This window comes from Zasmidium cellare, assembly GCF_010093935.1.
Source record: "Zasmidium cellare ATCC 36951 unplaced genomic scaffold M409scaffold_63, whole genome shotgun sequence".
Lineage (NCBI taxonomy): Eukaryota > Fungi > Ascomycota > Dothideomycetes > Mycosphaerellales > Mycosphaerellaceae > Zasmidium > Zasmidium cellare.
In genome coordinates this window covers 21,502-42,011 of record NW_022987007.1, presented here as the reverse complement: position 1 = coordinate 42,011, position 20,510 = coordinate 21,502, and the positions used below count along the sequence as shown (strand labels likewise).

Here is a 20,510-nt window from a genome sequence, read left to right as displayed (position 1 = left end):
GTAAAGCGACTCTCATCCCTGGGGCGCAGGAGTGACTCATGACCAGGTCCGATCAATCTAAATAGGTTTTTGCTGCGGTCGCTTCTATTAGTTTAGGTCTTGACGCACCTAGCTATGTGAGTAAGAAACCGAATCAGGAATTTAAGTGACTAGCGGGGGCTGTGCTCGAAAAGGTGGTTGTATGTATTTGAGTCAGCTTGCGGTCCAAGATTGGTCAAGTACGTAGCTCTACTCGTTTTGAGATGGCAGGATCAAGGCTAGCCTCCATTGATGAAATATCGTACTGAGCTCTGGATATGTCTTCATCCTCGCGCTTTTCAATTTCTCGCTTCATTTCGTGTCTCCACCTTTGCAGGATTGTTGTTTACGACCATCATCAGACATCACCGACCTCAAGTATTCTCCAGAACGCCTTGCTTTTTATGCTGAGCCATGCCACCCAAACGTCAAATGTGCTCACCCTCTATCATGACATTTTTCCTTCACCTCCCACTAACCACATTCAAAACCCCACCATCAACCGCCATTATGTCCCCATTAACATACGCATTCTTCGCAAACTGCAACACCGCCATCCCTATCTCCTCATCCCTCCCCGCCCTCATCAACGGCACATGCCCCGTCTGCTCAATCTTACCCTCAGGAAACCCGCTCTTATTCTTCTCATCGCTCTCCTTGGCCGTCATCTCCGAAGGGAAGTACCCAGGCGCGATGGAATTGATGCGGATCTGCAATTTCTGGAATTCGGCCGACATGAGTTTCGTGAGGTGCACGGTAGCGCCTTTGGCGGCGTTGTAGGAGAAGTGGCCTTGGGCGTGGCGCATGAGGCCGGACATGGAGGAGATGGTGATGACGGAGGGTTCGTACGGTTCGACTTTGCTCTCTTCGCCGTTGCCGCCGACTTCTTTCTTCGTCTGGCCGATGGCGGCTTGGAGAAGAGGTAGGAAAGCGACGGTGGTGAAGTATACGCTCGTGACGTCCGTCTCCATTGTCTGCTGCCACTCCTCTACGCTCTCATTCTCCCACAGCGTCTTCTTCAGATCACTCGCAGTCTCTTCTTTCGGCTCGGCTTTGGGACCTGCCACGCCAGCATTACAGACCAGCACGTTGATGTACTTCTCCTTCTTCGACAGCTCCTCCACTATCCGCTGGAGATCCTCCTTCTTCCGTACGTCACAGGGTCCGAGAGGAATGATCTGACCGCCGGTGCGCTCTTGTTCGGGCGAGTGGTGCTTGGCGGCGTTTTCGAGGACTTCAGCACGGCGGCCGGTGATGTACACTTTGGCTCCGTTGGCGGCGAGGGCTTGCGTGGCCATGAGGCCGATTCCTGGTAGTATTTAGTACATGCCTGACGAGAGTACTGCGAATGCTTGTGACATACCTGTTGCTCCTCCGGTCACGATGCAGACATAGTCCTTGACTGAGAAGAGACGATTAACGTCGAAGTGGTGAGTTGCAGCCATTGTTGCAGATGCAGTTGGTTGGCGTTGATGACGACCCAGATGTGGTTATGCTGGTGATATGAATGATTCTGTAGAGTTTAGGCCTCTTTCTCTTGCTTTGTTTTGAAGAGGCTTGTTGGATCTTTGCCGTCATCCATTTGATTGAAGAACTGCGGGCCATCATAATGACGTTGAAGTGCTGGGATTTGGCTTTTACCGATCGCCAGGAACAAGACACGATCTCACGTGCTCAACATCGAGACATCACTCTTGAAAAGTTCGACAATGCTTGTGCAGTCTACGAAACGGTGAGTTTGATTTCTCGGTGGTGGGTTACGTACTATCGCCGTGTTGTATCCCCAGGTATCGCTTCATTCTACGCCTCCATCCCGTCTTCCATGCCAACTTCAATCTTGCGCTTCCATGAAATCAGACATTACCTCCCCACGCCCCATGGAAGCAGGTATCCATTCGCCGCTCATTCCTTCTATCTGTCTTGTCTGTCCGTTGGCATCTGTTTCGTAGGTTTGGTGACCTCATCGACTGGATCAGCCCAAACGCTCGTCTTGGGGATGGGGAGCCTGCAATGTCTCGCGGGCTAACGGCAAAAGAGCTCAATTCAAGTGCCAGTCTTCTGCGCATTCAGGCAGGCTCTGCTGCAATTCAATCTTTCCCTTTGTTGGTACTTCGCCCCCTCAATCCAACTTCCAGTGGCTTGTCAGTCCGTCATCGTGGGCCCTGCCCAAGTACAGCTCCACTGCATACAAGGCCATGGTTCCAGCCAGGTTGGCCCATCGGCTGATATTACCTCCACCTTCACCACCTTGACTCGTCCACCACTCTCCAGGTTGATCGGCCGAGGCACTGGCAAAGTGCTGCATCAGCAGGCTGGTGTAGACTGCGATGAGGATGCTTGGACTGAAGTAGCTCAACAGTCCCATCAGTGTTTGGACACTCTCAGACGATTCTTCGAAAGATGGGTCTTCAGCCAATGCCCGTGCACCAGATTCTCGTACGGCTGGGATGATTCTTGCCGCTGCGTACAGCACCATCAGGCGGTACATCAACGAGATGATGACCGAAGGGGTGACTGTCTGAATAGCGGCCAGCATGAAGCCAAAGGCGTTGTGCAATGTGGCTGGCAACGATGACAGCGCTTGAAGGACGGTGGTGTAGCTTGCCATCAGTATGGGCGGTAGCGGAGGAAACTCCGCGGCGTCTGGCGTTGGAACTTCCGGCAGGGGGTGACTTGGCTGGTAGTCGGTGAAGATCTGGTATATGCAGAGGGTGATGTACGCGAACAGCAAGCTGCTCTCCACCACATTCCCACGTCCACTTCCTATTCCCCACGCAGCCAAGAACACGGCACAAGCAATGGCGATGCCGATCAGGACTGCATCCTGGCTGTCCAGACCTGGGAAGGTGGTGATGCGCCAGAGGAAGTAGACCGAGCTGGCGATGATGCTGCTGGAGACGACCAGGAGTCCAATCATCCAGTTGTCGCCAGAGTCGCTCGTGTTGACCAGGAATCTCGTGACCTGACCAGAGGCTTGAATGACCAGCAAGCTGCAGAAGCCTTCCGTCAACTGGAAGACCGGCGTCGAGTATCGCAGCAGCTTGTCCCATCCGCCGATGAATGTACTTTCCAGCAAGCCCTCCCTGCCAAATACCCAATCTCTCAAGCTCGTATGGTGCAGCGGCTTGGTCGCGTTGTAGAAAGCGCGCGTCACCCAGCTGGCATCACTCCCTCCATCCACACTGAACTTGTTCAAGCTCCATATCAGCAGCGCGGGTATGACCAGAGGTTGTAGGGCTGCCACTGTTCGCACTCCCGCTCGTCGCCATGTCGAGGTGTCCGGTGTCGCGAGTCGTAGGAGTGAGAGGAAGAAGTAGTATGATGCCAGGCTCAGACTGAAGGCGAGCCCACAGGTACGTCCGCCGACATCGAAGGCGAGGGGGATGGTGAAGACGATGGAGAGGAGGAAGAGCGAGCTGCCGAGAAATCGGAATATCATGTCTCGGGCGGTGCGGCGGCGGCGGCGGGGGTGGTGAGCGATGGGATGTCGTGGTCCAAGGCGCTCATGCGCCTGCGCGGTGTGAGAAAGGCCAGTCCGGCGAGGGAAGGTGTGGGTGTGTAGAAGAAGGAGCGAAGTGAATATTGGGGAGTGTCGAGGCAGGCAGACCGCTTTTGCTTGCTCGAGCACGAAAAATGGAGACCCACTCGCGCCAGCTGGCACCCCACAAAGGATTGATTAAGGTGTGGTTAAGGAGCGAGGGCGAGTCCGGTCGAAAGTTGATTAGGCGTTGATTAGCAAAATGTTGGGCGGAGCGGTCAGGGTCGGCGGCGGCGACGGAGGAGTCGTTGACGGAACAGCTCTGCTAGCTGCAGCACAGAGCGTGATCTGGGAGGAGTGTGTCGCGTGCAGCTTTGCCCAACGCAATCCAGCCTGCTCTACTCCTGCGATTCGACAGGATCAGGTGGTGGTGAGTGGTGATTATTGATTGATCGATTTGATTGATGGTTCCCCGCCTGAGAAGCAGGTCCTGCAGCAGCCCAACGCCAGTTCCTCCTACACCTTTCACCACCTTTCTGATCTACTTTTCAGGTTTATGGCGTCCAATTCTTGTCTCTCGACGTTTGCCGCCACCCACGTCGTCGCCACGGCAGCAACTTGTGACTTCCTTGTGACGGGGTGGTCGCACTTGCTGCGCGGCACAAACAGGGAACACGTTGCTGGAACGCCTGGCGCACGTGAAAGCCGGTTCCTCCCGCCGGTGGAGGCTTGGCGCGATGGATCTAAGCGAGCATTAGCTTTGCAGGGTCTTGGATTGGCTGGAGTTTATTTCTCTTCCCGAATTTTACACGGTGCATCAAGTGAATCTGTACAGCTTGGATGAGTGTTGCACGACCAGCCATTCGCTCGACATTGACACGCCCATACAGGATATCGCCCATTCCAACAACACGATATTTGCATTTCACCTCCTTTCCAGGATCTAATCGCCCCTCCCGACCACCCCCTCACCGCCTTCACCCACCCACACTAGACTCCTGCCGGCTCCATCCACGAGCCCGCTTCATGTCGGAGCCCTCCTCCAAGCGTCTCAAGATGGCCGACGGCACCGCTGCTCCTGTCATTGGCACCCACAATGGCCACTTCCACGCCGACGAGGCTCTGGCCGTCTACCTCCTGCGCCTGCTCCCCGACTACCAAAACGCCCAGCTCGTCCGCACCCGCGACCCCGAGCTCCTCAAAGACTGCACCATCGTAGTCGATGTGGGAGGCGTCCACGACGATGCTCTCCGCCGGTATGACCACCATCAGCGTGAGTTCAATGCCACGTTTCCTGGAAAGCACACCAAGCTAAGCAGTGCGGGACTGGTGTGGATGCACTACGGCAAGAAGATCATTTCGACAGTCACTGGGTTGGATGTGGACAGTGCGGACGCTGAGCTGCTGTACCAGAAGCTGTACGAGGACCTCATCGAGGCCTTCGATGCCAACGACAATGGCATTTCCGTCTACGACCCGCAAGAGCTGAGAAAGGCAGGCATCGAGAAGAAGCTGAACGACAAGGGCTTCTCCCTGGCCAGTGTGGTCGGCCGCTACAACCACGCTCCCATCACGCCTCTGGTCGATGCTGTCTCCTCCAACGGCGCACCTCCTGCAGCTGCCAAGACGGAGAAAACACAAGACGAGGAAGATGCGAGGTTCCAGCGTGCCTCTACTTTCGTGGGAGAGCAGTTCTCGCTCGAGCTGTCAGACAAGTTCACCTCTTGGCTGCCCGCGAGAGCCGTTGTCGCTCGAGCATTCAACTCCCGCACCGCACTCGACCCATCAGGCCGCATCATCGTCATCCCACATCGACCTGAAGGTGTTCCGTGGTCAGACCATCTCTACGCATTGGAGGAGGAGAATGGGTGTGCCGGCCAGGTGCTGTATGCATTGTTTGCTGAGAATGGCGAGCCCAACAGCAAGTGGCGGATCAGAGCCGTCAGTCTCGAGCCAGGCAGCTTCGAGAACCGAAAGGCCTTGCCAGAGGCGTGGAGAGGTGTGAGAGACGAGGACTTGAGCAAGGTGTCTGGAGTTCCAGGCGCCATCTTTGTCCACGCCGGCGGCTTCATCGGTGGAAACCAGACCTTCGAAGGCGCACTTGAGATGGCGAAGAAGGCTGTCGAGATCTAGGTTCGGGAATCCCGATGGATGGAGCGACGAGAGCTTTTTGCGACGCTTATCAAGCCCGGGTTCTGCGGCTCTGTTCCTTTTCGTTCAGTGAGTGGTGTTGTTTGCCCTCGAGAATCCTCATTCTGAGTCAGCAGCTGAAAAGTAACGAGCCCTCGAGATGGACCATGCCAGCTGGAAGCAGGATATGATACGAAAGCAGCTATCAGCGACTATACTGAAGGTGTTTGCTGAGCAGTTTCATTATTTTCATCTCACCCTCATACCACTCTTTCTTTCGCCCAACTCACCGTCCACTTGACAAGACATCATCCAAGTCCATCACCTCGCCAACATGACCACCCTCAACAAAGATGACACCCCTCCCAAACTCGAAATCATCTCCCTCGGCCTCGCCCGCACCGCCTCCCTCTCCCTCTCCCAAGCCCTCAAAACCCTCGGCTACCACCCCGTCTACCACTCCGTCGAAGCAACCTTCTCCCGTCCCCGCGACGGCAAAATCTGGCTCGAACTGATCCGCAAGAAATTCCACCACCACCAACCCATCACCAAACACGACCTCGACCGCGCCACCGCGGGCATCCAAGCGGGCACCTCGGCACCCTACTGGGCGTTCTGGCACGAACTCATGACCTACTACCCGGACGCGAAGATCATCCTCGCGGAGCGCGAGTACGAGGCGTGGATGTCGAGTTTCGTCCCCATCGTCGAGAATTTCATCTATTCCTGGCGCGGCTTCTGGCTGTACTGGTTCGCGCAGCCGGTGCTGGGTCGCTGCGATATGGCGCTTATGGCTGAGAATATGAAGGGGTATTTCGATGCGCCGACCCTGCAGGATATTCAGCGGAATGCGAGGAGGGTGCATGCGGAGCATCATGAGGGGATTCGGCGGTTGGCGAGGGAGCAGGGGAGGGTGGTGCTGGAGTGGAGGTTGGGGGAGAGTGGGTGGGGGGAGTTGTGTGCGTTTCTTGGGAAGGATGTGCCAGTAGGGAAAGAGTTTCCGAAGGGAAATGAGAGGAGGGTTTTGGTGGAGGGGATTCGGAGGAATGCGAGGGGGCAGATTTGGAGGGCGGTGGGGAGGGTTGGGTGGTGGGTAGGTGTTTTGGGGGTTGGTGTTGGGGCGGTGGTTTGGGTGTGGAGGAGATGAGGCGGTGGTCGAGGTGAGGGGAGGTGGGGCGACGAGGAAGTGATGTTGACGGGGTCCAGTCAATGCGTGGGAGAAAGGGGACGTGGCAGAGTGTGGCAAGGTAAGGTCAGGCGTAGGCCAGAGCATCTACTATCTTGATTCGTGAGACAACGTTACTAAGAAACGACAGGAAAGCTCGATTTCTCAATGCCCATTCAACCTCACCACCGCCGCAGGCCGACAACTCAGCCTTGCTCGTATTCAAGCCTCCACGGCGGCCTTTGGCCCCAGGTGCCAAAAGCGCAATGCCACAGCTGGGGGCGAAGGTTGACTTGATGTGGTTCCACGACAGGACTTGGCGCTTTGCAAGAGCAATCAGACGCTCAAGCTCCCTTGTCATGCGGTGGCATCAGTTTACCGAGCCACCGACTTCTTCTTGGCTTCGTCCAAGCGATAGAACCAAACACCATGTGGCGTTCATCTGCGGCATGGCATGACCTGGCCGTTCATCAGCTTCAGCCTTTCTGCGGGAGGTACAAAGCATTCACTTCGAGGGTGATGATCAGTGGCAACAGCAACGAAATTCTCAGCGGCAGCGAGACCGACGACCCATCGCAGGAAGAAGAGCTTCTGCAATGGCCGAAGCTCAATTCATCTACGAGCCCCTAGCCAATGCGTCGAAACAACTACGTCTCCTGCAATTCACCCCGGCTCATCCTGGCGACGAAGTGGGCGTTGAGATGTCAACTTGGTCCCTGTCGAACGCTCCTCCTTACATGGCCGTCTCCTATACCTGGGGTGACCCGGAGCCGAAGCCGATCATGATCAGCGGGCAATCGGTCGACGTAAGGTGGAATTGTTTCTACGCCTTATACCAAGCTAGATTCCATTACCCAGATGGTTATGTTTGGATCGACTCCATCTGCATCAATCAAGACGACCCGGATGAGAAAGCTATCCAAGTCTCGAACATGTTCGACATCTACTCGAACGCCTCCATGGTCCTGGCCTCACTTGGCGAGCACGGCGACGACAGCAAGGCACTCCTCGACGGCCGGTCTATTGAGCACAGTCCGAAGTCTGGCGACCACCAGCTGCGAACGTTTCGAAGAACCGAGAAGTTCGGCTCCAGACCTTACTGGAGCAGACTGTGGATTGTGCAGGAACTCTTTGCCGCCAAAGACAAGATCGAGATACTCTGCGGCTCAGACAAGTATGACTGGGCCGAAGTCACCAAGATCTGTGGCTACGGGGTCCCCCACCAGAGACGCGAGATTTGGGACATGTTGGGAAGCAGCATGTTCCGTGTGATTGCTTCGCTTCATAAGCTGGATCTCAACCAGGCCCTCTCTGGTTTCACGGACTTTGATTGTTCGGATCCAAGAGATCGGCTGTATGGTCTTCTGGCCCTGATCCGTTGGCCGGCGGGATGTGAGCCTGTCAAGCCGGACTACAAGCGTTCGGCTTATGATTTGGCATTGCAGCTTGTCGACCACGTGAAGGGCGATACTATCGAGCCGATGCTCCGGGCCTTCAGGCTGTCATTGGCATCGCCCGAAGTGGAAACTTTAGTCACTAACCGGCAGCTTCACGCAGCAAGCCTCACCAAGGCCTGTGTTGAGAAACGGTACAGCAAGTTTGCCTTCATAACCAGCGATCAAAAGTACACAGGTCTGACTCCAATTGGCTGCCTCGTCGAAGACGGCGAGGGCAATCTTACATCGGCATTGTTGGAATCGTTGCGCCATATCGAAGAGCGCCGCACACGAGATGACTTCTACGAAACTTTTCGCCGAAAGAACTCTTCAGAATCAGAAGACTTTCCCCGCGAACAATCACCAAGAAAGCTCACTGTCCAAACTGAAACGATCGGTCTACTCTGCGCCGAAGCCATGGCAGGCGATCTTCTGGTCATCTGCTCCCGAAGGCCATGGAGCGTTCTGCTCGTCCTGCGACACAATGATGACTCTCACTACGACCTTGTGGGCCAAGGCATCTTCATAAACGTCCGCGAGTCAAGCCTCGACTGGGAAGCCATGTTGGACCGGGGATGCGCAGCATTGAGCGTCAGCCTTACCGCAGAGGACAAGATTGCGCTCGTTGGACAAGATGTGACGGATGCTTTCGCCAAGTACGAGGTTGAGGCGTACTTCAAACGGCTGGTTGTGAGGTCGGCTGCTGATACAAAATGTGCGGCGCAGATCCTCTGGGGCGGCGGAACAGCCTCCAGCTTTGGCGTCAGGCTCGACCAGTCCACGATCACCTCTTCGAGGCCTGGCGCACAAACGTCTGCAAAAGACAGATATCGCCTCTTATCAAACGATAGAGTGCCTAGCTGAGCGATGCATCATCCCAACCCCAGGCAAGCCACATTTTCAGATCAGGTGCGGAAAGCTGCATTGATGGCTTTCCTTGGCTGTTACACGAACCAGGCTTAGCTGAGAGCCACGGCGGCTATGTCTTGAGTTCAGCTTTACCTACTCCATGGAGCCTCTCTCCAGATTCCATGGCCCTGCCTGGCACAAACTCTCATGCGATGAAGGCTATCAACTCAAGTTCCCTTCAGTGGGTATTCGCTCTTGTGTTCTAAGCAGCATCTTCTGCTGCAAGGCAAGGCTTTTCCGACTGGACAGTGGAGCTGTCTGAATTTGGGTCAAACTTTACGAATGGCTTCACCAGCCTTTCACCAGGCGTGCTTGTGAGCGACACCGAATTGCCATTGGAGAAGCGACAGTATACCTGCGATCCCGGCTATGGTAGGTAGCCTTGTCAAACACAGCTGGGCTGAATCTGACTCCTCACAGTGCTATGTTCGAACATGGCCAAGTGCTGCCCAGCAGGAGACGAATGCTTTGCCGAAGGCTGCTGCCCTTCCGGCTCAATCCCATGCGGTGCCATCAACCCCAGCAAGTGCCACTACTCCCCCACCGAGAAATGCTGCGCAGGCGGGTCCTGCAGGAAGGACTACGACTGCTGCGAGAGACAGTGCTGCTCTCCTGTGGGATACTGTGCCTCGGATGGGTATTGCTCTGCGAAGCCGTGCTCTGTCACGTCGACCGTGAACGCCGTTCAGACGAGATCTACGGTGGTTACGTCGACGAGGAGAGCTACTGTGACTGTTTTCGACGCTGAGGAAGAGCAAGCGGGCGAAGCGTTGCCGGAGTTTACATGCCCTGCCACCACTTTCACCGAGGATGGAAACAGTGCTTCACTCGAGCTCGGAGACAACTGCAAGCTCACGCTCCATGTCAACGAAGCCGAAGAGTCATCTACGCCCGCACTTCGTCGAGATGCAACCCCAACGACCACCACAGCTGCACCAGCGCTCAATCGTAGACAAGACATCACCTGCACAGCAACTCTGAGAGGCACCACGACCATAGCCTCAACATCGTGGACTACGAGCAACGTGACGGTCACAGAAGCCCCATCAGCTCTCCCAGAGTTCTCCTGCCTTGCCATTGTTGTCACCAACTCCGCGGGCGATGAGCTTGCCCTGGGTGATGACTGCAGCCTTGAGTTTACGCCTGCAGAGGAGTCTGCGGGGGCACAGGGCGATAGCGAGAACGATTCGGGGAGTGCGGATGGGACGTCGACTTCGCCTGAGTCGAGTTCGTTGACTGGGCCGCTATCTGCTTCGACATCTGGCGCCAAGCGGAACAGGATGAGTCTTGGGCTGGTGGTTTGGTGCGGTGTGCTTTTCCTGATGTGGATGCTGCTTTGACGATCTTGTCGGGCGTGCTATACAATGTTAAGCTTCTTTTTGTCCCTGAACGGTCTTGCTCGAGGTTTTGATACAGCCATCATCCACTGTGTCACTTCCAGAGGGAATATAATTGATTGGAAGATGAAGTAGCCAGGTTTCTTGCCCTTCTAGGGGCGACAATTGCAAGGCAAAGCAAGTTTGACGATTTCGTTCGCATCCCAAGTAGATGAAAGGTCGTGATTAATGATGATAGAAACGAGGACGTTCGTACCCAGAATTTTCTCCTCATCAGCGTTTCTCCCATCTCTGTGCAGCCACCTCATCCGCGGTGCCTGCTGTCAACCAGCGCCGGCAAGGCAGCCTCACCCATCAAGCGGCAAGATATGCGGCAACGGTCCAGCAGGCGTAATCCCACCCTGATTGATCATCCGATGCGACTTGGTATAGTGGCACTTGATATGATCGAAATTTGTCGTCTCGCGGAAGGCGGCGTTGGTCCAGTAGCAATGCCGTAGCCATCTGCAAACATGTTGAGTCAAGCCTCCCCTGAGAGTGGTCAGATGATTCACGTACCTGTGCAAGGCTGGATAGCCACTGCGGATGTCCCGGATGTTGCACTTGAAGTGCTGAACGTAGACGATGTCGAAGCGGATGAGGGTCTATTGTTCTTGTCAGTCTCATTCCAAAGAGGGCGTTCAAGGGAAGTGTGTATACCACGTAGAGGCGAATGTCCGCTTCGGTGGGGTTTTCGCCAAAGTAGTAGGGCCCGGGGGATGTGGCGAGGTGCTGCTCTGCTCGATCGAGAGATTTGAATAGGATTTTCACATTATTGTCGTATGACTCCTGGGTCCTGGCACATCGTCAGCTGGAGTCGAGGTCAAGGGTTGGAAGGCGGTTGAGACTTACGTGGAGAAGCCAGTTTTGTACACCCCTTCGGCACATTAGCAGGCTTTCGTCTATCAGTTGGGAGAGTTCTCCTTACCGTCGTTAATGCCAAAATACGTCCACTCACTCGTGTCTTCGATCTCATCTTGCAACTCCGATGGGAGAAGATCAACCATCGCAAACTCTCTTGGCAGCAAATGATCGAATTCATAGTACAACATCCGAATAATCTCTCTACTCTCATTGCTCACAATCCGCTTCTTTTTCTTATCATACAGCACTGGAACGGTGAATCGACCGTCGTAGTCTGGTTTGCTCTCGAAGTAGACATCTCGCAAATGTGTGAAGCCTGGATGAAGGGGATCGGGAGTCACATTTTTTTCTGGCTCGGCTTCTTCGGGTGTTGCGAAGCGCCAGCCTCTCGATCGAAGATCCCAGTGGACGACGGTGAATGTAATGATGTCTTCCAGACCTTTGAGCTTTCGAGTGATGAGGGTGCGGTGGGCTGCCATGTGAGCATTGAGCGGTTGTGTCAAAGTGGGATTAAACGACTTACCCCATGGACAGGCGTAGGAGACGTCTATGTTTCAGTCGACCATGAGACAGTGGTTTTCCTCCTGCTGCATATTCTACTTACAAAGATGATATCGATCCTTCTCGGCGGGAAACTCTGCTTGACGATCTCTCGAGATCCAGTTCCGAAACTGCTGTTCGGGACGTTTGAAAGCACCTTTGCCGTCCTGTTTTATCGTCAGTATTGTACTACAAATATTGAGACCTAGTACTCTGACTCCAAACTTCTTGGGGAGCGTCATGTATTCTTCTTCATTTATCGTCATGGCGGATTAATGGAGGCTGACCTTCGAGGACACACCAAAGAACCACCCCTCCTGAGCCTCATTCTCCTGTTAGTTATATAGGGGACCACTCGGCGACGAATCCACCTGTCGGTGATATTGGACTTGGCTGTTCGGCGAAATCTTGCGCCATTTAGGAGCTGGGGATCGGGCTATGTTGTCTCCGCAGGCCGTATAATGTGTCCAACAAGTACAATTAGGGGACGATGAGGTATGCTATATCGGTCAAAATCGCCTTAAATACCGCTATCCTGTTATAAAGTGCAAGATAGAGACTTGAAAATCGCAAATCATAGTAACATCTCCCCGAGACTTGCTAGAAGCTTACCTAAGGGAGTCTTCAGCCTGATCCACTACCTTCCGGTGGTAGTTCAACACACTACTGAGCTTGGATATCGTAGCCGCTGTCCTACAATACCGCTTTTGCTGCGCCACAGAATCGTTCACCTCCAGGTGAATTGAAGATGCCCTTTTTCGGCCCTGTTTGGAGAGGACCTTTGTAAGGATAGAGGCCTATGACGGACTGGGTGTCAAACTCGTCAACAGGCTTGGTGAGAATTCCGTCGACTTAGAAATAAAGGCACGTACATCGTTACGACAGCGGCTGCATATCCATTCGGGGGCAAATGTGAAAGTTGCCTACGAGCTAGGCGACTTCGCCCTCAATTGATGCCTCAAAGTCTTGGCTATCACTATCCCTTCGATGTGTCTTTGCTTCCTTGGAGATACCTTCCTCCCCAGGTCCACCGGTCACTTCGTCTCGGCGTTGACGTCCATGGACCGTCCTCTGCGCTCTGGGCCCAAGAAGGTCATGAGAATTACGTAGGCGAAGACACAACCAACGAATATGCAAATCTAGAGTTGAGTGTTAGCTTTCGACAGCGGACGATGCAACTCTTGTACAATACTTACCACCTTGCCATACTGATATCTTGAGATAATCTCTCCGTTCTGATGCTTCGAAGGTAATGGAAATCGTTCGCCGATAGTCGCCTCGATCGTCGAGCTTGCAGATGAGACCAGATTGCCCAGTTGAAACGATGTGCCCACGACAAAGACTCGTAGACTGCCCGGGCTAAGTTCCATCAGATGAATAGGGATCACTCCCCAAGCACCTTGAACACAGAACTGTTCAAAGAAGGCTGCAGCGATAGCGGCCTTGCTAGAAGTAAAGGAATACGGATAAAGTAAGGCGCCTCCGATGATTGCAATGACAATAATACTGAAACGGCGTCCCAAAGACTGAGAAAGATAGCCGATGGTTGTTCCGCCGGCAATTGCGCCTAGGTTGGCGACGACTTGAGTGACTGTAACGGCGTTCGGAGAAAAGTTGTACTCGTTCACCAGCATTGTTGGATACAGGTCCTGCGTCCCATGTGACATGAAGTTAAAGCCAGCCATAAGTAGCACTAGATAGACAAGCAGTAACCAATGAGTCTGCAGTGCAACCCGCCCTTCTTTGACGAAATCCTTGCCTGCGTTAGGGTATACCTCTCGCAGGCGTTGGCGCTCGATGTATGCATCCGTCTCGCCAAGGCACAGACGAAAGGCAATAATGAGGATTGGCACGGCTCCTCCAAACCAGTACAGTGGGCGCCATGCGTGAGGGGTAGTATTCACCAACGCCCGTGAGAACACAGTCGCCAGCAGGTAGCCAAAGGCGTATCCTTGTTGGAGGATGCCGGAGATGATGCCTCGTGCTCTAGGAGGGCAGTCTTCAAGTGCCATTGCGGCGATGTTGCCATATAGGCCACCCATAGCGACACCAAACAAGGCACGGCATGCCAGAAACTGTCTGTATGTGTTGCAAAAGCCCGTCCCAAGCTCGAGGGCCATAAAGAGAAGATTGTTAACGACGAACGGCCATTTCCTTCCGAACCGGTCCGACAATAGGCCAAATATCACAGCACCCAGAGAGCGAAACATCAAAACAAGGGTGATACCCCAGGTAATGTCTGCGTTCGTCTTGCCAAATGTATCCGCGAGATTTGCCACCGTAAGGGAGACAGTAAAGAAGTCGAAGGCATCCCAGCTCCATGCGATGAAGGCGCAAGAAAAGAATAGCCATTGTTTTCGGTTTAGTAATCTTAGGAGCTTGATCGGATTCTCGAGTCTTGTCATGGGAGGCTTTAGAGTTGAGAGACGTGTTGCGAGGTATGTAGTGATGCTCATATGTTCGGCAGCATCCTGGTCGGGGACGTCTTCACGACGCTCGGCAGCATAGTCGTACTTCTCGTCGGCCATATTAGCCACTGTGCCGTGTCAGCCTTTGAATTTATTACATGCGTGATGGGCGAACAGTTTTCTTGACAGTTTAAGTGAGATGAGAAACAGATTTGCGATGCCGAAGTGCAGACACCCGTATATGGCGCTATGTTGATACGAGAACGGGGCCAAATAGTTGTAGATCGAACTGGCTCTTCTTTCAAGCATTCCCTCGATTTGCGTAGCCTGAGATTAGACTCACGAGGTCCTATGGGGCCGCGTCAAGACCGAAGCCACATTCTGGAGACCCCAGGGGCGCTGCAGTCAATCTAGCGCATTGCGCGAGACGTTGAGCGTATTCTTCACGCCGAACTTCTTCTGGACGAAGTTGATCATGATCCTTATACGCCAGCCCTGGCAAGCCGCAACAGCCGCGGATGTGCGGGATGTGCAAGACACAGGCTGTTCGACCCAGAGCTTGCTGCATGGCGTGAGCCGCCTGGACAGCTACTCGTAAAGTGAAGTCTGTGTGAATAATCATGCTGATTTGAAGCGGCAAGTCTCCGCAAAGTCTGTTGTAGTCCGGCATGTCGCCGTTGTGCAATGGGTTCGTGAATCAAGCCTTTGTGTGTCTAGCTTTTGGGAACTTCCCCTTTCAGCAGAGCGGTTATGCAAGTCAGAATTTTGTGATGAATCCCACCGCGACAAACATCAAGACGGGCATGTCGGGACTTTGGCGTCGAATGCTCTTCGAGACACTCGCTCAGAGCCCACAGGACTAGCCGCATTTCTGCACTGTACGCGTAGCAATCTCACTGACGCGCATTTGCATCAACGGTCAAAGGATTACAATTACTCGTACGACTCGTACATATGCGACATCCTTCCCTCTGTATCCACATTCACACTAAAAGTCTTAGTCCAGCTGTGGAGAGGTGCTGTTGCGAGATGTTTCCTAAGTCACAAGAGAGCAGCTCCTCCTGGTACTGCCCTGTTACCGCAGACGCGTCTGGATGTCGCTTTTCCTCAGGCTGATTCGAGGCTCTCTCATCTCTTCATCTTACCTCCTGCCTCATCGGTCTGAGTGCTTGAACCGGTAGAATTGTGTCCAACGATCGCTTCTCGGGATTGCAGGTTACTGTCATGAGCGTACTGCTGCGGAGGATACGAAGTCATGCATATGTCGATGACCCCGGCGCCTGTACCGCCGGAAAACCTTTTTTCGTGACCATGCTGATCTCCTGTCGTACTGAACTGTAAATCCATTGGCAGCAGGTACTATATGATGTTGTCTGTACGAGGAAGACGTGAGGTTGCTGAGAGGAAGTCTGCTGACGAAGGACCATTTCCTTCAGCCTCAGGGTTCTCGCGGGATGTCCCCGACGGGGTCTGCCCGACCGGAAATGTCATTATAAGAAGAATGAACAACCATGCCGCTGCTGTCAGCATTGGAAATAAAGGGTTTCATGTCATCATGCCCATCTACCATTTGCGTAAGCTACCTCTCCAGTCATCAAACCTTGATCAAGCCTGAGCAGAAAAGGAGTCTCTTCACAACATATAGCAAGAAATGTCAACTAGATATCTCTGACAGGTGCTGTAACAGTTCTCGTCAAGCTCAAGCCTGGGGCCTCATCTTCCCAGATCGCTGCGTGGAGCAATAAAGGTCGTGCAATGGTTGGGCAGATCCCTGGTAAGAATGTGTGAACAGCGAGATCGTAATTGACGCTGAAGTTGGTTTGACTAGGTCTAGTAAGGTGGCAGCCTGGCCCTCCACTGGAAGTCACCAAACATAGATGCAAAGGCTTTGGTATGGCGGTCGTGGCGATCCTCGACAAGGAGGAGGACATTGCGGTGTACACCGACCATCCCGCGCACAGAGAGTAAGTATTCCCCTGAGTGCTCGTTCCCATACCTCCTGATCTTTGCAACAGGGGGCATCATCTGCGGGAGGCCTTCTGCGATGAGACTGTAGCTTATGACCTGGAATTCGAATAAATCACATCGTCCCGTTTGACGGCTGCACTTGCGAGCATCGCAATTCTGCGTGGATGTCGTAGTAATCCTTCTCCAAGGCCAACTCCGCTGCCACCCTGATATCTCCAGCATTGAGTTTCACTGCCCTGACAAGAAGCTTCACTGTCTCCAGATGTCCATTCTGGGCTGCCAGCTGCAGAGGTGTCTTGATTCCTAACCGTCCAGTCCATTTTGGATACGACAAGACTGTCTCCTCACGTCTGGGTGCACTCCAGTCCACGACGACCAAGTTTGGAAGACACATACTGCTCTCAGTTTCTCGCTCCTTGCCACCAATGGTCATGTGAGGCATATCTGGGCGTTCCATGGGAACAAAGTTGCCCTTCAGGAAGTCTGGAACGCTCGCATTGGCAAGTTCCCATCGCTCTGTTTGTTGCTGCGCTGCCTTGTAGGATCTATGGGCGTCGTTCGCGGGGACTTCACTTGCCGCAAGTTCTTTCTCGCTTTGAACAGCCGTCTCTCGCCAGGGATTGGGAGCAGTAGGCTTGAACAATTCCGAGGGCGTGAGCAACACTCTCATCACTTTGGTACATCCATTCTTGGCTGCCAGATGAAAGGCCGTCTGGCCAAACGAATCTCGATGTCGGAGCACCCCAGAGGACCGTTATCCTCCAACTGCATAAAGCAAGTTGGCGGCCAGTACGCTGTTACCCCTGAGACATGCCAACATCAGTAGGTTTCGATCATTGATATCCAACGTGTCAAGATCGGCGCCCTCTCGTACAAGTGCTTGGAAAATCTCTTCCTGGTCCAGGCTCTTCATGATGTCGATGCGACGACTTCTCGAGACGAAATGCCATCCAGCCTGACCACGTTCACCGTGGTAATAATCCTCTAGCGAGTCGCCATCGACCTCTTCGCGGCTGCAGGTAATGCTGTATTCGCCGATCTTGTCGTCAAAAAGCTTTTGTATTGGTACTTGGCCTTTGTCGTCTTTGATGTTAGGATCGGCACCGTACTCCAGCAACAAGAGAGTGAAGTCTCTGTGACGCGATTGGACGGCCAGACTGAGAGTTGTGCAGCCTTGCCAATCGCGAGCGTTGATGTCGATCTCCTCCCTCGCCAGCAGAACTCCCATGTCTGAACGCCATTTGTGGCCGCTGTCGATGTGATGCCAGCCTCTGCAAATGCAATGTAGCAAGGTCCCGTCCCTGTCTGTCGCCGCGCAGGGATCGGTTCGCAAGTCGAGAAGGAGAAAGATGGTAAAGAGACACCGTCCGAAGATTGCCAATCCAGGACGCGGCGCTCGGGCGGCGGCACAGAGTGCTTTATCATAGCACTGCTGTCGTGAGTCCGGCGGGATTCGATGGATGATCAGCCGGAGGATCAAGTCACTCAAGCCGGGCGAGTTCGACTGCCGTGCTAGAATTCAAACGCTGGTGCTGATTGCGTTTGTTCGTTCCATATTTCAACTTTGTGTTGGAGCAGGCTCTCGATACATTGGCATTTGAGCATTTCTGAGCCGGGATCATGCTCCAAGACGACCTGCAGGATGCTCTTGTCATCTGAACCCCGTGCATTCGCATTCGCGCCGCCTTCCAGAAAAGCTACGAACTTCTCGTGGCTGTTGTCATGCAAGGTACGCAAAATGGGCGGGTACCCTTTCGACCCACCATTATCTGGGTCGGCTCCTTCTTGGCTTAGTAGCAAGTCTATCCCTTGTCGATCTGCATTCATGTATGCTGCTTGCCACAGAGGCGTGCGACCGTCTGTGCCTTCCCACTTTGTGGAGAACCCCACGTCAAGTAGCCTTGTTACTCTCGTGAGATCAGGCTCTATGTTGTTCATCGCCATGTACAACGCTGCAGAGCCTCTGGGAGCCGCGTTGATGCTATGTTTGCTCCTCGCATCTTACCAGGCTTGTAGCACTTCTTCAAACACCGCGCATGGATATGCTTGCTGTACTGCGTACGACAAAGCATCGAGACCACTGTCATCAGGCTTGGAAGGATTGGCTGAGCTTCTTCGGAGGACATCCAACATGACTCTAGCCGTTGTTCGCTCCTGCTCTGATTTCGATCGTGACAAGTCGTGGAATACCCGTGAGCTGACTGCCTTGGCCCATGTACTGACTTGCATCGAGCGCTCGATGTAGTACTCGTCAAGAATACTTATCACCTTTCTGCGATATAGAAGGTGCTCCGGCATGACCTTTGCATCTATATGTGGCAAGGTGTGAGACACTGATCCGAAAAATGAAGGCCAGTAACATTCCTTGGACATCTCTGAAGGCCCAGTGTCTACGGGTGCTTCCCGTTCGAGCAGGTAGGAAGCCAGGGTCGTCCAACAGCGTTCGATTGCCAGGTCGAGCAGCTTTCGAGCGACTTCTAAGTGGCTGTAAGGCTGAGATGCTAGCAGGTTTGCATCTAGCAGCTTGATGACCATGCTCTCGGTGGCAGCGTCAGATCGCAACACGGCTTCAAGAGCACGTTCTCCTGGTGACATCGAGTGCGTTTCATTGGGCAGCCACGAAGAAGAGATGTTACGAATGACAGACGGCATGGTATTCGCTATCCAGATTTGCAGAGTAGCTTTGATTGATGTGTCCCTAGGGAAAGATTTCGTGGCGATTCTCTGAGGTCCCCGCTCCTCGGTCATGCCATAGAGGAGCCCACGACTGATCAACTCGTCGAAAATTGCCTCGTACCCATTCTCTATGGCTAGGGAGACTGCAGTGTGCTCGAATCGCGCCCAAGCACCGGCATTTGGGTCTGCCCCCGCTTCCAACAGCGTCCTGACCAAAGCTTCGTCTCCATCTTGAACGGCCAGTAAGAGGTCGTGTTCGAGTTGCGACAACATGATGCCGCACTGGGAGGAAATTGCAGTCGAAAGGCTTGTAATTGAAGAAGTGCAGACTTGGAAGCAAAATTGGCAGGCGGAGGCGGAGGCTGAGTGCGAACCAGCACAGCCTCCTGTTGTGTGACACCCACCTCAAGGGGGCGCGAGACTCAAGACGCTCAGCTCCTCCTCTCGAAACTTGAACAAATTCATCAACATCTTCGATGTCAGACAGTCTCTGGTCATCGATACTGGGTGCCACGGCTGTACCCCTGGGGCTGGTCGGCCTCCTCGCGACAGAACGTGTGAGGAAAGTTTGTGACTAGCACCTCAAGGAGTGTCCGAGCAACCTTCTGCCCGAATGATGGCCAAGTCCAATCATGCGCCTGGAACGAGGTGCAATCGGGGCCAGTACACTTCTGCACAGATCGGCGAAGCAGCTATTGCCACGAGAAGGAGCACGTTGCGGGCCCATTGTGCTGGGATGACACATTTCTGACCGCTCTGAATCGATGGAACCCACTGATGCCACACCAAATCAACAAGAAGCCCGAGCTTCTTCCCATGTCGAAGAGCTTCCTCCAGATTGAATACAAGCTGCTGCTGGCCTACATTCTCTTGACCGCTAGAGGCATAGTCCGAAGCAGCTATCGGCAAGCAAGGAACACCTTCGAAGTTGGACAGACCAACGTCAACATTCAAGAAATTCGTGCTGGTGTGTTACTCATCCATGTTGAAGGTGTACTGAAGGATACGTTTACAAAGGAGCTTCTGGAAAATCTCGTCAACGGTCATCCTCCTATCGTTGATAAACGACTGGCGCCTGGACAAAACGTTCACCAGGGAGGCTGAATAGCAGCATTGGGTATGGAAGAGCCATATGACGAGAAGAACACATTTTTGCCAGTGTACTCGGACGCCGTGCGCTATGAGGCAGGCATTCAGAATACCAAACGAGGTCACGTCTTCTGACGTTCGATGGATCGAGTTCACCGCATCCTAGTTGAAGTCTGGGCTGTGGCCTTTGCCGCGGACCCTGATGCCCTGGGGGACATTCAGATGGCCATCAAGGCCATGGAGATGATTCGCCGTCACGAGACAGAGAGCGGCGTCGAGCACATCCTAAAACTGTCAATACCCCCGCTGCCATCATCCCCTCAACTGCGACAGAAGATCGTGGACAATTTTGACGGGAAGCCGACATTTGTCGAATCAGAAGGTCCGGCGTTTCGAGCAGAATGGAGACCAGCCCTGCGAAATGTTCTCGAGGCTTGTACGAAGGGGTGCATT

The 20,510-nt window shown here is 53.7% G+C and overlaps 11 protein-coding genes across 11 annotated transcripts; 5 read left to right on the top strand and 6 right to left on the bottom strand.

Annotated features, from left to right (window-relative positions):
* Positions 1-482: 482 nt before the first annotated feature.
* M409DRAFT_61007 (uncharacterized protein) lies at positions 483-1,463 on the bottom strand (the record flags this gene model as incomplete). Its single annotated transcript, XM_033814633.1, has 2 exons — positions 483-1,327; positions 1,382-1,463. The coding sequence occupies 2 exons, from the start codon at positions 1,461-1,463 to the stop codon at positions 483-485; spliced, it is 927 nt and encodes a 308-aa protein (XP_033660070.1).
* Positions 1,464-2,137: 674 nt separating this feature from the next.
* Positions 2,138-3,457, bottom strand: M409DRAFT_30319 (uncharacterized protein; the record flags this gene model as incomplete). The annotated part of the gene is made up of 1 exon (XM_033809869.1): positions 2,138-3,457. The coding sequence occupies one exon, from the start codon at positions 3,455-3,457 to the stop codon at positions 2,138-2,140; it is 1,320 nt and encodes a 439-aa protein (XP_033660069.1).
* A 1,065-nt stretch (positions 3,458-4,522) lies between these two features.
* M409DRAFT_71187 (uncharacterized protein) lies at positions 4,523-5,629 on the top strand (the record flags this gene model as incomplete). Its single annotated transcript, XM_033819064.1, has 1 exon — positions 4,523-5,629. The coding sequence occupies one exon, from the start codon at positions 4,523-4,525 to the stop codon at positions 5,627-5,629; it is 1,107 nt and encodes a 368-aa protein (XP_033660068.1).
* Positions 5,630-5,960: 331 nt separating this feature from the next.
* Positions 5,961-6,773, top strand: M409DRAFT_30317 (uncharacterized protein; the record flags this gene model as incomplete). Its single annotated transcript, XM_033809868.1, has 1 exon — positions 5,961-6,773. One exon carries the CDS (start codon positions 5,961-5,963, stop codon positions 6,771-6,773), a length of 813 nt encoding a protein of 270 aa, XP_033660067.1.
* A 614-nt stretch (positions 6,774-7,387) lies between these two features.
* M409DRAFT_30316 (uncharacterized protein) lies at positions 7,388-9,091 on the top strand (the record flags this gene model as incomplete). Its single annotated transcript, XM_033809867.1, has 1 exon — positions 7,388-9,091. One exon carries the CDS (start codon positions 7,388-7,390, stop codon positions 9,089-9,091), a length of 1,704 nt encoding a protein of 567 aa, XP_033660066.1.
* A 145-nt stretch (positions 9,092-9,236) lies between these two features.
* M409DRAFT_30315 (uncharacterized protein) lies at positions 9,237-10,476 on the top strand (the record flags this gene model as incomplete). Its single annotated transcript, XM_033809866.1, has 3 exons — positions 9,237-9,321; positions 9,386-9,508; positions 9,557-10,476. 3 exons carry the CDS (start codon positions 9,237-9,239, stop codon positions 10,474-10,476), a joined length of 1,128 nt encoding a protein of 375 aa, XP_033660065.1.
* Positions 10,477-10,820: 344 nt separating this feature from the next.
* Positions 10,821-12,182, bottom strand: M409DRAFT_30314 (uncharacterized protein; the record flags this gene model as incomplete). The annotated part of the gene is made up of 8 exons (XM_033809865.1): positions 10,821-10,977; positions 11,032-11,117; positions 11,173-11,308; positions 11,365-11,389; positions 11,441-11,848; positions 11,900-11,923; positions 11,981-12,083; positions 12,135-12,182. 8 exons carry the CDS (start codon positions 12,180-12,182, stop codon positions 10,821-10,823), a joined length of 987 nt encoding a protein of 328 aa, XP_033660064.1.
* Positions 12,183-12,950: 768 nt separating this feature from the next.
* On the bottom strand, positions 12,951-14,444 carry M409DRAFT_61003 (uncharacterized protein; the record flags this gene model as incomplete). Its single annotated transcript, XM_033814632.1, has 2 exons — positions 12,951-13,055; positions 13,113-14,444. 2 exons carry the CDS (start codon positions 14,442-14,444, stop codon positions 12,951-12,953), a joined length of 1,437 nt encoding a protein of 478 aa, XP_033660063.1.
* A 1,435-nt stretch (positions 14,445-15,879) lies between these two features.
* M409DRAFT_30312 (uncharacterized protein) lies at positions 15,880-16,403 on the top strand (the record flags this gene model as incomplete). Its single annotated transcript, XM_033809864.1, has 4 exons — positions 15,880-15,898; positions 16,000-16,098; positions 16,153-16,288; positions 16,340-16,403. 4 exons carry the CDS (start codon positions 15,880-15,882, stop codon positions 16,401-16,403), a joined length of 318 nt encoding a protein of 105 aa, XP_033660062.1.
* A 643-nt stretch (positions 16,404-17,046) lies between these two features.
* On the bottom strand, positions 17,047-17,520 carry M409DRAFT_30311 (uncharacterized protein; the record flags this gene model as incomplete). The annotated part of the gene is made up of 1 exon (XM_033809863.1): positions 17,047-17,520. One exon carries the CDS (start codon positions 17,518-17,520, stop codon positions 17,047-17,049), a length of 474 nt encoding a protein of 157 aa, XP_033660061.1.
* A 773-nt stretch (positions 17,521-18,293) lies between these two features.
* Positions 18,294-19,241, bottom strand: M409DRAFT_30310 (uncharacterized protein; the record flags this gene model as incomplete). Its single annotated transcript, XM_033809862.1, has 1 exon — positions 18,294-19,241. One exon carries the CDS (start codon positions 19,239-19,241, stop codon positions 18,294-18,296), a length of 948 nt encoding a protein of 315 aa, XP_033660060.1.
* Positions 19,242-20,510: the final 1,269 nt, after the last annotated feature.